This window comes from Patagioenas fasciata, chromosome 1 (assembly GCF_037038585.1).
Source record: "Patagioenas fasciata isolate bPatFas1 chromosome 1, bPatFas1.hap1, whole genome shotgun sequence".
In the NCBI taxonomy this organism is placed as follows: domain Eukaryota; kingdom Metazoa; phylum Chordata; class Aves; order Columbiformes; family Columbidae; genus Patagioenas; species Patagioenas fasciata.
This window is the reverse complement of record NC_092520.1, coordinates 201,727,992-201,742,739: the sequence shown is the minus strand read 5'-3', so window position 1 is coordinate 201,742,739 and position 14,748 is coordinate 201,727,992. Positions and strand designations below refer to the sequence as shown.

At 38.8% G+C, this 14,748-nt stretch overlaps 1 protein-coding gene across 3 annotated transcripts in view; it reads right to left on the bottom strand.

Annotated features, from left to right (window-relative positions):
- RELN (reelin) overlaps positions 1 to 14,748 on the bottom strand; it is a 290,971-nt gene that overhangs the window by 130,276 nt on the left and 145,947 nt on the right. For all 3 annotated transcript variants that reach the window (XM_065835677.2, XM_071803445.1, XM_065835657.2), the window contains exons 9-10: positions 3,204 to 3,300; positions 196 to 436 (exon numbers count right to left, since the gene is read on the bottom strand). In XM_065835677.2, coding sequence (XP_065691749.2) covers positions 196 to 436; positions 3,204 to 3,300 — 338 coding nt within the window. The remainder of the gene's footprint in view (positions 1 to 195; positions 437 to 3,203; positions 3,301 to 14,748) is intronic.

Here is a 14,748-nt window from a genome sequence, read left to right as displayed (position 1 = left end):
CATGGGAGAGAAGTTGCATTGTTCTAGAAATCCCTGGTGGGACAGAGAAGAGGTAAAAACAAAGTAGAAAAAAGAGCCCAATTCTAGAAGCAGATGGAGTGGCCTAAACACCCTTGTGTGTTCAGAGTTTGGTTAGATGTTACTGTCCTCTTCCCCATACAAGAGTAACAATAAGCCATAAAATATCAGACTAACCTTAACTGTGGCCCCAGGAAAGAAAAGCCAGTTGCCAGTATCCACAGGATCAAGGTTATCTTCTAACACAACTTTTTTGTGAGCAGCATTTATGATCAGGATGTTGTCCAATGCCCAACAGGCTTCATACACATCACCAGCATGAACATAATCCTGTTTCCACTGAAAATGGATGTTCTCCCCTTTAGCATCTTCAGGAAGGTACAAGATGTGGATGATGGTGCTGACATTGGAAGGAGCGCTGAAAGACAATGATACGGAATTAGACCAAGTTTAAGCCACAGCCAGGAGTGCTTTTCCTCATTTAACACATTTACCAGGTGTGACATGGTTGTGCTGATGTCCCTTGTATGCTGATAAATCTTCAGTGAAAATATTAATACCTGCCCTGAGGCAGAGTCCCACCAGAGTCCACATACAGCCCAAACAGATGGCCTTGCTTCAAAGAAAGCGCAAGCTAAGGTAATAAATAACAGATCAATGCAAAAGTTTGGAGGGCAGGGAGAAAGAGCAGGGCAACATTCATACTCTATGGTGGTCACAGCTCCTAGGTGACTGGGCATTGCTGAGTATTTTGCAGATATGACCGAAAGGAAATGTGAAGGAAGTGTTTTACAAAAATAAGCTTTTTCCGAAAGAAACACATGAATTCTATGAACTCACAGATCCAGATAAAGCAGAATGGCCGGAGGGAAATTTCAGGGCGAATTTTCTCTGACAAACCTGTCCTTCCAATCCCACGCTTTTCTTTTCACTTTCTGCTTCAAAAACAATACAGAGGAAACAATCCACTTGTTCTCTCTGTCGCTGCTGAAAATGGAAAATGTGAGGAGGAGAGGCAGACCTCGAGTGTTATTAGCAGGCACTGATCAGGGCTTTGAGCTCTGTTTCCCAAAGCCATCCTCCGAGCTGTGAAAAGACCGAGGTTCACCCCAAGCTCTGGGTAAATGTCTTAACGTTGCTGCTAGCAATGAAGGGATTGAGGTCTATGTGCAAGGAAAGGATGATCAGAATTATTATTTTTGTTTTGTTAATCATCCAGCAAGGGAACTAGCTACATTTGAACCTCAGGTTGCAAGGAGATATGAAATCAGGGTTTGCAAGATGTCAGCTACTCAACCTAGTTTCTGCCCTGGTAGTGATGCTTTGGTGGGTTAATAGTTTGTGAGAGACAATCCGGAGCTTTTAGGGAAAAAAGGTACCAATTACTTGTCTAAATAAGACAAAATAGAGGAACTTCTCTTTGTAAAGCAAAACATTGGAGTCTAGTGAAATGTCGAAGAGCAACTGTATTGGGCCCATATTCACACCTAGAATGTTCCCCCATGAACCACCCTGCACTCGCTAAACATTTTGTCTGTCATGCTCCACTGCAGCACAGCTCTGAGACATTGTCCTTGCTTCTCCCTGAGCCCATGCACGGCTCCCACCTTCCCTGAGAGATCCTTCACCCGCCTCCTGGGAGTCCAGAGCTGAAATGCCATCGACACAGCACATACCGATACAGCACACACTGACACACCACCCACCAACACACTGATGCAACACCTACAGGCAAACCAACACAACACCCACTGACACAAGACCTTCCCTTCAGAGCCGCTCTCCTGTCCCACCTCTCCCCAGTTCTCCCACCATTCCTCGGAGCTGCATGTAGTGCAGTGAAAGCCACTGGAGCACATTCAAATAAATTCTGTAATTCATATGAACCACAGGAGAAACAAGCATCCTTTCATAATTCATCCTCTCCACTTTGCATGACATTGCTCTATTGACCAATTTTCTACTGCCAGCTCCAGCAAAGTTACAGGAACACAGATCAAACCGTATGTGCATTATCTTCAGAAAAGTTTGGTTTCAAGGGCTTCTATTTGCACCATCACAAGTCTTGAGTTTCCTGGCTTGCAGACCTATGAGCGTAACTGAACTGATGGTATGGACTAGGTGCATAATTTTGCATCTACGTGAGAAAAAAGAAGTATTGTGTGGTTACTCTGAGGCAACTCCAGTGGCTGCAGTAAAGTTACTCTTGCTTTATATTTTTCTGAGATAAGAATTAGCACCATTAGTTTTACTGAAATTGTTTGTAATTTGTGCCTTCATCAATGAAATCATAATCCCACTCCCACAAGGAGTGGGAGGATGAGATACTGAACTCCACAGCCCTGCAGCTAGAGTTTTGCTTACTCATCAAAAGCTAAGTCATCTTTCGCTCTGCAAATTCAATAGACTGAAAATAGGCTCAAGCAAATGACCTGTGCAGCACAGATACTAAGGTAATGCAAGAAGGCAGACTGAGATGCTATGAGGACATTACATACGAATGGCATTTTTTCTTCCCCAGCTGTATAACTGTGTTTACATGCCATTGCACAAAATACCTTTTGTAATATTATTTAATAAAATGTTGGTTCTGCTCTCTTGGAACAAAACACCTCTGACACCAACTCTCTATTTAAAGGTGTGCATATTGCAATAAAAGATTTTTAAATCCCCATTCATAATGCTTTGTGCTTTCATGTAAACGGGTTTGTTTAAAAACAAGGCATAATTCACCATAATCTTGATGTTAAGAGTGTTAGGAGCCAAGAGTTTATATTAAACTATAAACTCTTTTTATTGAACATTTATCTTACCAAAGTAGAAACTTGTGACACTATAAATTGTGGCTCTTGCTGAAATTAAAAGTGGTGCTAAAATACAAAAGTCATAGAAGTTTTGGGTTTTCAGGCACCTGAACGTACTGGTTATTTGAGTCGCATTTCAACTCTGAAGTCATTCCCTTCCTTACCTCCCACATCAGCAATGGATGAAATTGTGATTTTACTAAACCCAGTAGCAGTTCTGAAATTAGGTTTAGTGATGATAGTTTCACCCCTCATCTTTTAATGTGCATGAACAAGCAGGAACAGAAAAGTTAATAATTAAAACAAGTTTTAAAAGAGCCAGGTTTAAACACCACCTGCTCAGCCGGAAAGCAAGAAAATGATTAAAAAGCTGTAACAAACCTAATTTTCTCCAGCTGAGTCCAATCTGCAGAACTGTTCTTACTGTAGGACACGGTGATGCTGGGATCTGAGTAACTAAAGCGACATGAACCTGATCCTGGGAAAAGCAATAAAATGAGAAGTGTTACGACACAATGAAGCAATAAATGATCCTCCAATAACCACAGTTGCCAACTGCGCCTTTGTCACATCATCGCTTCTCCTGATTTTAAAGCGCTTTGATTGATGATGAAATTTCCTGTGATCTGTTGCTGAAGGTAAACACAAAATAATGCATGCTTTATGAGTCAGAAATAAACTAGAAATGATAAATCACAGTAGTGCCATGTAATCTCTGCAAATTTCCCAGGGGAAGCCAAGTAAATTACTTAACACCCCCCGCTGCAGGAAAAAAAAACCACCATATAATGTTTAAACAAAACCTTCTTATTAGAGAATAATCCACATAGCAGAATTCATAAGGAAAACAGCAAAAGACTGTTTTTCATATTATTATATAGAAAAAAAAAATCCAGAACTAAAAATACAGAAAGTGATAGGAAAATGTATACAGAACTACATGTGCCAAGAGCAAATGTGCTTTAGGAATTTAAAGGAATAAAGACGTTGTAAAATTAGTTATTTTAAGGATGCCTGAAGAGAATTAAATTAAGAAATCATCCAATATACTCACTAGAGCTTATAATTAATAATAAACATTTGATGCTGATCTGGGAATCTCAGAACACTTTACAAAAATGAACTAATTAAGCCTTATGGCACCCCTGCAAGGTAGGGTAATATATTTACTTTTGATTTATAAAAGGGTCCCTTCTGGGTGTTGTCACAAAAGATGAGCTTAACAATTAATAAAGGGGGCAGTCAACTCAACAAAAGCAGGGATTGAAAAATACAACCTAGAAAACATGATAAATAACCTGAGTGGTAATTAAATACACTAAAAAAATACTATTTTTCCTCAGACACCAGATAATTTATTCATTTTGGAAAATTCAGCACCCAGTGAAACAAGAAAATCCTAACCTGTCCTCCAAAGATCAAAATTTCTACTTCATAAGCATGTTGAAATGTGAGGTTCGAAGCAGCAGACATCAGCCACCTTCCACATTTAAGAGAAGAAGCTCTCAAATAGCACCTCTGATGGCATCAGGATACTAGTGAGTACCACAGCTTTGCTCACAGTAGGAGTATGCATTATGTGTGCTATGAGTAGTATGCTATGTTTATGTGTGCTTCAGATATGTTCAGTCACATTGAACGTTTTATATATATACATTTTTTTATATATGTATAGTTGTATATATATACCCAGATGTGGAAACTGCTGACCATAAAATAGTACCGTTTTCCAACTCAGAGTGCTTATTTTTGTAATGAAATAAATGGCCTGATTAAAAAGGTGTTAACCACTTGTACAAGAGAACAGCTTACACGTTTTAATGGGAACATATGTCATTAAGCACAGTGCTTGCAGCCCCAGCTCCCCTGAGGCCATTCACATTCCCAGCTCCTCAGAACTGCTCTTCTGCTCTGAGGTACGCATCACATTCGCTGCAGGGGGAAAAACACCCTAAAATGTGGGATGAAGCCCCATCTCTATAATTTTGCCTGATACATCAACTAGCATCTTGGAAATGACCCGCAAAGTTGCTTTCTTGTATCTTTCACTGATGTTAAACTGTGAATAGAGGAACAGATACTTCCGAGCCACTCCAGCTGCATGTGGTACATTCAGCTGGTCTGACACGTATTCTTGCTGTAACGAGGCACAGAATAATTAATATTGCAAAGGCAGCAGGACTTTGAATTACCAGCCATGTACCCAAAATGACTACAAAGCAACTGTCTGGTTATATTTTACTGACAAGGCATTTTATTTCCATCATATTAAAACCAAATCATGTCAAGAAAAGCCTTTGCATTTCATATTTGCCCATCTGCTGAGATGGTCTACTTTACTGAGTGACATCTGCTGTTGGTTTCTACTTATGTGGCATTTAGGAGTTCCAACCCTTAATCACACTCGTTCATTATATTTCGGGGGAATTCTGTTCAAAAATCAGTGAACTTCAGCCAGTTTAACCACTTTGGCTGGCCAGAGGCTGTGACGAAAAACAGCAACATACTGAGTTTTCTGTTAGACAGAAACTGAAGGAACATAAACAGTAAAAATAACCAGCAATATAGACTTTATAACGTGCCATTTCAGCTAGTCTTACAATCAACTTTTGGTACAGCACTCTTCAAAAAAGCCGAGTCCAAATATGCTGCTAGAAAAGGGGAGAAGACCATATTTGCTGCCCATACCGCAAATATTATAGGAAATGTGTGTTCTCTGTCAGCACAACAAAAATGAAAATGCTGCCTGTTAAATCTGAGTGCTCTTGAGCTGTGCAATGAAGATCAAAATTATTGCTTAAAAGAAATGGGGCCACTGAAAAAGGGCTTTGCAAGGTAGAAGTGGTAGTGCACTTGGGTTACTGTGATGGGAGCAATGGAGACAGAATGAAAAAAGAGGAGACAAGAACAGGGTTTTATTATTATGTTAATAAGCAGAACAGGTTGTATTGAGATTAAAATTAGTTTGGGAAAGTCATAAAGGTGAATGTAAGCAACAGCTACTGGTTGTGATGACATATGTTTTGATATTCTTGATTCAAAAATGTAAGATAGCAAGATGATTTACCTTTTAAGTGTCTAATTCTGTAAAAATTGAACTGATAAAAGAGATAAATTCACCTATTTGAAAAAAAAAATCATCAACAAGGTTCAGGACTTATTCTTTGCCATTGAAACAATTTTTTATTTTATTTATTTATTTATTTTTAATATAGAAGCAGCATGTGGATCTGGAGTTTGGGTCTTTTGTAAAAGCAATATTCATCAAGAGTTTCTTCCCAAGAAAATGGAGGAAGGTGAACACACAGCTGCACTCCAGGACAGGGTTTACTGAGATGGTATTGAAAATCACTGGCTTTCAATAGAATTTTAAAGATTACTGTCAATATTACTTAATACTATTAATATTACTTCATATTACTATTATTTCAGTAAACCTAAACTAGGATTATTGAAATAATTTTACAGAAATCTATACTCTGACATTGTGAACAAACCAATGATCAAAATTCAAGTGGTAACATGGAACTGAGGGCAAATTCCCCCCCAAGGGATGGGCTGTGTCCTGCACGCTGCTTCCAGCCATCGTCATAAACCACTTGTCAGCCCTGAGTAGAGCAGCAGGGCAGCATGGCCAGCTGTAAATCCTCATACCCCCCCCGTCCTCCAAAGAAAAAGTTGTACAAGACGACATAAAACCTTTTGAATGACATTAGAATAGGCTTGTTTTAAATCAAGAATGCCCATGTTTTGAATTAGCCATGAAAATGGGTGATAAAACACTCACAATGATTACCATAAAGAAGTCTGCATTACTGAGTTATTACATTAGAGAAAAATGCATGTTTTTTTCTTAAGTTGAGTATGTCGCAGCAAAACGGATACCGTGGTGAGATTATGGCTCCAACCAAGAACAGCCTATTTTTTTAATCTACATATGTATAGGCAAGCTTGTCCTTGGGTTTCAGGAACAAAGTAATTTTCTCCTTTGAAGTTATTTTCCTCCTTCTGATAGGCTTCTAGCTGAAGTTCAGAGACTTCTAAAACTTTTGAAAAAAAGCTAAAGTAGACACAACCTTCATGGATTTAGTTTTAAATGATACATTCAAAGATCAGACAGCAATTTTGCCTGTTATCAAAAACAACGCACAGCTTCTGTTATAAAACTCAGCTATTTTCGTATACTGAATATTCTGAAACACTAGTATATTTGGCTTGTGCTTTACAAGCTTGGATTTTGCCCCAAAGCAGATTTTAATAGCGTTTGCTTAAAGTTGAATCCAGACACTGATGCTAATAGGGGAGGGCTTTGACTGGCAAAACATGCGAATGCTAAACAGCTCCTGACAACTGCTTTGTTTATTCTACCTAAACCAAATAGGAAAGAATACAATAGGGAAATAGAAGTACGTTTCTCAGTTGCTTTGCTACTCGTTTCAGAGGATTAGTAACCCATAGGCAGGACCTGACTAGCACTGACCACCTGCAACACGTCCGATGGAGATGGTCATGACTTCTGTCTTTTTCTCTAAGCCTTGTTAAGCTGATTTTGGTTTCCTTCCACCCCGTCTAAAGTAATAGAGAATAATTCATGTACCTTATTTTAAAAAAAATTCATGTAGGTGGAAATATTAAGAGCACAGTGTTAATATTTCAGGAGAGATGTTATGAAGGCACTTCATGCCAGGTATTTGTAGCCAGGTATTCAGTTATTTGTATCCAGGCTGACAATGGCAGGCAAAATTAATTCTCACTACGGCTTTGCCTCCAACTGTGTCAGATTTACAGAAACCCGAGTCATACGGCTGTTGGTCTCTAAGATTTCTTGACAACACTGATTAGAAGCTGGTGTTTTGCTGAGATAAAACCGGGTGCCATCTGCAAGGGAAGCAATATTCTGCTCCTTACAGCCTGTGACGTCCTCTGCCTCTTGACAACCTCTTGATAGTTCCTGCGAGTGCTTCTGTGGATAAGCAGATGAGATATCTAATGCTGGGTGTAAGAAGAATGAGTCTAATGTGGAACTGTGCAACAAAAATTCACAAAAAAAAAAACTGTGAAAGGGTTTGAATTGTGTCCTGTGGCCTGCAAAACAAAAGGGAGCTGAAAAGAATCGTGTTTATCTAATGCTAGAGGATTGCTTTGATTCATTTTGCTAATGTGATGAATAATCATTAGTGTTTGCTAAGGATTATGATTTGCTGATATCACTTGAATTAAGCCAAACTGGGTAGTATAAATTGCTAGTGGTCAAATTTGGCTAGCTTTCTGATACTTTTTTCCAAATTAATGAACCATACAGTCTGGTATAATGAACACTCCATGGATCCTTTTTATAGATGTTCAGACCACAGATAAATATTTTAAGTGTAAAAAATCTTCAAATTAAAAAATGCAAGAACTGTTTTCTACTTTGTAATTTTAGTCTATTGTTTCATGGATTATTTCCATTATGTTCCATTATTAAGTATTTTTATTGCTGGCTACTTTTTTCTCCCATGTGAGTGGAGCATTTTGACTATCTGTGCCCCTTTATGTGTTCTCATAAAAAATTGGAGACAAATACTTGCCAGTAGAAAACAAAAAAGTCAATGGTGTTTGCCTTTGGTAAAAATCAGTTATATTCTATCTTTGGTGAGAATTAAGGATTCTGAAATGCAGTCTCAACTATTTATTTTCAGCAGGTTTCAGAGAGCAACTAGCTTTTTGGCCACTGGCAGCTTCATGTTGTTTCATTTTGGAAATGCTGGGTAGTTATATCTAAATAAAAACAAAGGGTTGGAAGTCTTGCTAAAAGCCTTCACCACAAAACTGTCGAAGATGAGAAGAATAATTAGCAAATATATTTGACAAAAATTAATTAGAAGGACTTCAGAAATGAAGTACTAAAATGTAATTGGAGGTCAAACCCTGATGGGCCAGCTGTCCTTGCCCAGAGGGTGGTCCTGGCTGGAGCGTGGGGGCAGCACTGCAGCAGATGACATTCCATGGTCCCTTCCCACACACCTCCTTCCAGGATTCCCAATAACAGCAAATGTACTTTTAAAGAATTAATGCAGCTAATTTCCTTTAGATGAGAAGTACAGTCTGAGGAAATACTTATCTGGCAAAACTTCCTCTTAGTCTATTTATATTCAGAGATATGCTGTGCTTCCTGTGCTCACATAAATTTGCTATCTTCTAATGGAGACTATCAGATCACAATTCATACTTCTTTTTGTGCTGAGCACATTAAGGACAGAAAAATAAGCCAGGCAGAAAGCTGTATTTTCCTCATGCCAATTTCCAATGCATTCTCATGTAAAGATGCTCAGCTGTTTATAGCATCTCTTTCTGAGATACAGCCAGCAGGTATGTACTTGGGTAATGTGTGTGTTGCCAAACAAATAATTAAATGATGCTTCTAAATTTAACCACATTCTTAAGTGCATTAACATTGTATAGAGTGCCTTGCTGAAGGCAAAGTCAGTGAACTTGTTAAGACCAAGATGTAATGAACACCCAGTGATTACAGCTACTGAAACAATAATATCATTAACTCCCCAGAAATACTCTAACAGTGGTTCTTGAATGTCTGACCAAGCAGCAAGCCCAGTGCTCAGTAAGACTTTTCTACTCGTATACCTATATTGCACGTTTCAACATTATTGCCATTAAGTACTTAGTATCAGATTATGTGGAGATCCTCTGCATGAGAGGTGGTCTTCCATTGAAGCTGGGCAAAATTTAAGTTACATCAACTTAAAGTAATTCAATAGAACAGTAATATGTACTGATAAGTAGAAAAGTACATTTTGTTTAACCTCTTTAGCAGTCCGGGTCAGCTGTGAAGGTCAATAATCAAGAACATAAGGTGCTCATAATGCTGCAGGAAGGTACATGATGTTTTATTTAGATCCCTACAGCCACTTCAGAGCCAGTAGAAAACATACATTGGTCCTAAGAACTGCTGTGTAAAAGGAGATATCTTGAATATAAAAAAGTGTAAGTACTTTCCTTGCCTGCTTTAGTGGAATTCCCAGGCACCAAGATAATCTGGGAAATATTTTTTCTCAAACCAAGTCCTGAGCTAAGGGCTCCTTTCTGAAACCTATAAAACTGATTATCTGCTTCTAACTTTATATGTGAGTAAATAATAACTGGTTTGGCAAAAGCCTTTTTCTGCAGTTCCTGATAGGCTATTTTCTATTTTTATCTGCTTTTGCTTTCATGGAAACCCCCTTTGTCCCCCACTGGAGAGAGACCCAGGAGTATTTTGCTGACCTGGGGGCTTCTCTACTCCCCCCCTTCCCTGGGAACTACAGGTGCTTTGTTGTTTGAGTTAATTCAAAAAAGGACAATTTTAATCATGCAAAAGTGTTATCCCCATACAATGACATGAGGAGGATTAAGATGATAGTCGGTCTGTAATCCAGCATTTATTATTTGCAGCAAGCAATTCTGTAATGGCCCGTGTTTGGCTGCAAGGCCATGGCTCAGCCGCCTGCCCTGGCTCTGAATCCTGAAGCTCTCTCTATCTTCTCTGCTTTTCTCCGTATTGTAAATCTGCAATGCTCACATTTTAATTCCTAACAGAGGCACAGGAGCCTTGGTATGGAAGTAATAAAGACAGTATTTCATTGTAACCTTGGGTTAGCCAAAACAACACAAATCATTTTGCCCCAAGGCTGTTAAAATGTCTTTCAAATAGGGCATTAACTTTAAACCCTGGTTTCAATCTAGGTAATATCTAGGCAGCCCCTCCTGTATAACTCAGCAAAATCAATAAACACCACCTAACATTTCCACATGCTATGTGAAGTGTGCTAGATGATGTTACTTACATGTCTTATTCTTTCACATTAGATGTAATTTATAACCTATGTATCTACACAAAGGACTTCTCTGCCAGGAAGGTGAAACTAGAGGTTTTCATGTCAGGTGACAGCAAATGGCAATTTGTGTGGCAAGTAAAAAACCTTAATATTGTTTTATCAGGGGGAAACTAGAAAATGAAGCAAGCAGAAGAAATGCAGAATAGTGAATGACACCAATTTTGGCATTGAATTACATCAAATTCTCAAGCTTTTCCCAAGTATATAGGAAAGAAAATAAGATAAAACAAGCTGGGGGGTTCAAGATACATTCGGTGCTCTGTTCTTGCGGCTTAGAAGGGACTGGATCTAAATATAGCAACAAACAAGCTTAATTTCATAATCTCATTTTGGACACTAGTGCTTTAAATTACTTATTGTAAAAACTGGTTTTATGCATTATTGAAGCTCAGTTCATACAGGGTTCTAACACGATTTTTATTAGGCAGTTTTTCAGCAAAGAAATCCTTTAGAACCTCATGCTAGCCCGAAAGTGCTCCACATCTGCCTAATGCAAGATAATCTGTCTGTCTTGTGGCCACCAGAACTGGCCAGCCTCTTCGCTGCTGGTACCACCATCAGCATGACTGTATGGACACGCCGTGCCTGCACACCAAGCCTGCCGCTTCCTGGAGGACACTGGAGCAGGAGAAGTTTGGGTGACTGAAGGAAATAATCCGTGCAGGTGACTAAAGTGACAATGTGCCTCAACACATCCACAACATTTAGCACCACATTTTTTCCACTAGGTTTTTTTTTGTGTGTTCAGTTAACAAGATTGTGAGGAATGTAAAAGATCAAATATTCTTCCATGCTGAATTCAGAACGGGCTTATTTTTCACTTTGTTATTTCTCTAGAGACACGTGAGCGAATTTTCTTAGCAATTCTGAAGGAAACTGCTCATGTCTGTCCAGTTCAGCTGAGGGCAAGTCCAGTGTTACTTCAGAAAATGGTTATTACAGCATTTGTTAGTCATCTGATAGCTTCTGCTAATTGTAAAACTAACTGAACAAAACTGGAAATTGAGAGAAAACCATCAGCAATGGTTCCTTTCAGCCAAAGCTAAGGCAAATTTAACAAAGCATATTTGGATGCATGAATTTCTATCGAGTGGTCTGAATTCAAGCAGAGGATAAACAGATGTCATAAAAGCAGTACTGTCAATATAACTGCCACCAGAACTGTATTAAAACATGATAAAAATATAAATGATAAGTGTCTTCAGATTGTTCCATGGGGCCAAATGCAGTCATCGTTGTTCACGTGGTTGAGCCAAAGTGGAGTAGAGATGTTTCTGGCAGGAAGGAGAAGGAATTACCATCCTGCACAGGTGCTCTGCAGAGTCCTCCAGATGCTGCTCTCGGGGACAGCCTGGAGAGAGGCCGTTTCCTCCCCAGAAGTACATGGAGGTCAGTGAAGCGGCTGCACTCTTTAAGTAATTAGATAACTTTTGTAAGATTATTTTTTGTCCATTGTGGTCCTCTATTTGCTGAGGTTAATAAGGAAGTAAATGTGTTTTCTGAAGCACAGAAGCTTGGCAGCTGTGGGCTAATCCAAAAGGCACATTCAACAATACTGGTTATTATTATTAATAAATAATAATTATAATAATCTGTATTTTGAATATGCATCAGGATAAAAAAGTAGTACTTCCATTATCTACTCAGTCAACTACATTTTATAATTTAATTCTGCAAGACATACACTGGTAATGAAAGCAAATTGTCACTACAAAAGATGAAGGAAAATAACTAAGCCAGGAAAAAAAACACGATCTTTTTACTGAAGGTGATAAACACTGTCTGTGCTTTGTTTTCAACAAACATCACTGACACCCTTAGCCCACGATTTGCTGAGGAAAACAGCTCTCATGCAGATCATAGCAATCTTGGTAGTTCAGGAAAAGTAATAGAGGTTGCTGGTTAACGATTCACTAACCTGATGTCTTAGGGCAAGAGATGACATGACATCAAAGCCCTTTTGGAACTGTTATGTCAAAGATCTGCATCCAAATCAATGACCCTTACTCATATGGTAAACCAAAAGCAATCAACAGTATGTTTTAAACAGTTTTCTCCCTGACAGAGGACTGTGAAATCAGCCAGCATTAAAAATAGACTGTAAATAAACTAAGACAATGGAAAGTTCTTGGCATATACATTGCACATGCACCTCTTAAAAATTGACAGTATAAAGTCATTGCAGGTAATACAATTACTCTTCAGTTAAGTACAGCTGATGGTCTGATGGATTTAAGCAGCTCAAGAAATTTGAAGTGAAGACAGGGGTGATTACTCAACCAGAAAATAGAGTTGCAAGAGTGGAAAGTGTGTTGAACAAGATTGGAGGAGTTATTAGATTTGTTACTGGTTTTAGTGATTATACAATAATATTGTAAATGAGATATTTATGCATACAAAAGCAGAAAATTTAGCATTTTTTTTTTCTTTTGGGGAAGATAGAAAATAGGGACAAAGTGGTTACCACTGAAAGAAGACCACTCGAGTAATGTCTCTGCACCCAGAATTTGTGGGGTTTTGTCCTTACCAAAAAGTCCTGAATAGTTGAATATCAATAATTATTTTCTTTCAATAATATTTCAACCATATTAAAAACAATAGATACACATGTTTATCCTTGCTATAGGGTTCCCTTAGAAAGGGATTAGGGGAGGTTGATGAGCTGCAAGTAGGTATTGCTAGTGATTATAATAAATTTGTTTTATTCATATGGAACCCTGTAGGTTTTATCTTTGTTAAATATCCTTGCAATCAACAATGAACTTGGTCATCTGATGGATGTTTAGACAAAATATGTTGGAACAATGGAAGGGACAATAGCAACAGATGGCAGAGAAGTGACTGGATGATGTGAAAGACGCTAATATGCTTTAACATTTGGTCAGCCTTGGAATGGTCAGGCAGTTGAACTAGATGATCATTGTAGGTCTCTTCCAACTGAAATATTAATTCTATTCTATTCTATTCTATTCTAGTCTAGTCTAGTCTAGTCTAGTCTAGTCTACTCCATTCTATTCCATTCTATTCCATCCCATTCTATTCTGTTCTATCCCAGAAGCTACAAGAATAATAACTCAGGTAAAATCAATTAGGGAAAGAGTGGTTATGATTAGAAACAAATTGAAAATACTGCAAGTCACCCATGTCCCATAGAAAGGTAGTTTTGGGGGTGACTGAAAGTAAGGATTAATGATTGACCCAAAGCAAAATATGTTAGATTTGGGAACCCAACTTCTGCAGAATTTATCATAATTTTTTGGAAAGATGAGTTCAAGTCTTGAGCTCTTGTTTGACTCAGAGGCACTGTGGAGGAAGGAAGGATGGAAAGAGCCTGGCAATGCTGAATGCCCCACACAGAGCATGCACAGCCCACGTACACCACAGTCATGGGAGCATATGCTGGAAGAAGACACCCAAGGAACAACACATGAGCAGAATCTCTTGCACACCTCACACCTTGGCATCATTTCCTTAAAGCCTTTCCTCTTCTCCTTCTGGGATCTCATGGGTCTCTATCCTGTGCTTAATTCAGTTGCTAACCTCTCAGTATCTTAGTGGCCATGGCCAGTGACAGATCATGCTTGTCCCTGGAGAAGTTCAGGGATGTAGCTCAGGGGAAATGTCTGAGCTGTGGAATGAGAAATAGAGAATATTTCAGCTAATGAATCAGACTAACACTGTGTGGTAGCTGAGTCCAGAGGCTTTTTTGCAATATCCAGCAATCCCACACTGTCAAATTAGATGTTCTGGCCTAAGAGCCCAAAGGCATTGCTTTAAATATCTGAATTAACAATCCCACTGAACATTAAGGAAACTGCTAGACTTTGTCTTGTCTTTCATATGTCAAGATTTGGTCTTGGAGAACTGTAGCCATTGATGATTAAGACATGCAAAGTAACTGAAATTTTCTGCACACTTGGGCAGAGAGTGCGTGAATGTAAACATCACCCCGGCCCTGGACCAAAAGGCAATGCTACCAGCTCCGGGTGGCTCCAAGTGGGTGCTGTGTGGCAGACAGGTTGCTCTCACTTGGAAAGGAGACTGTATATTAA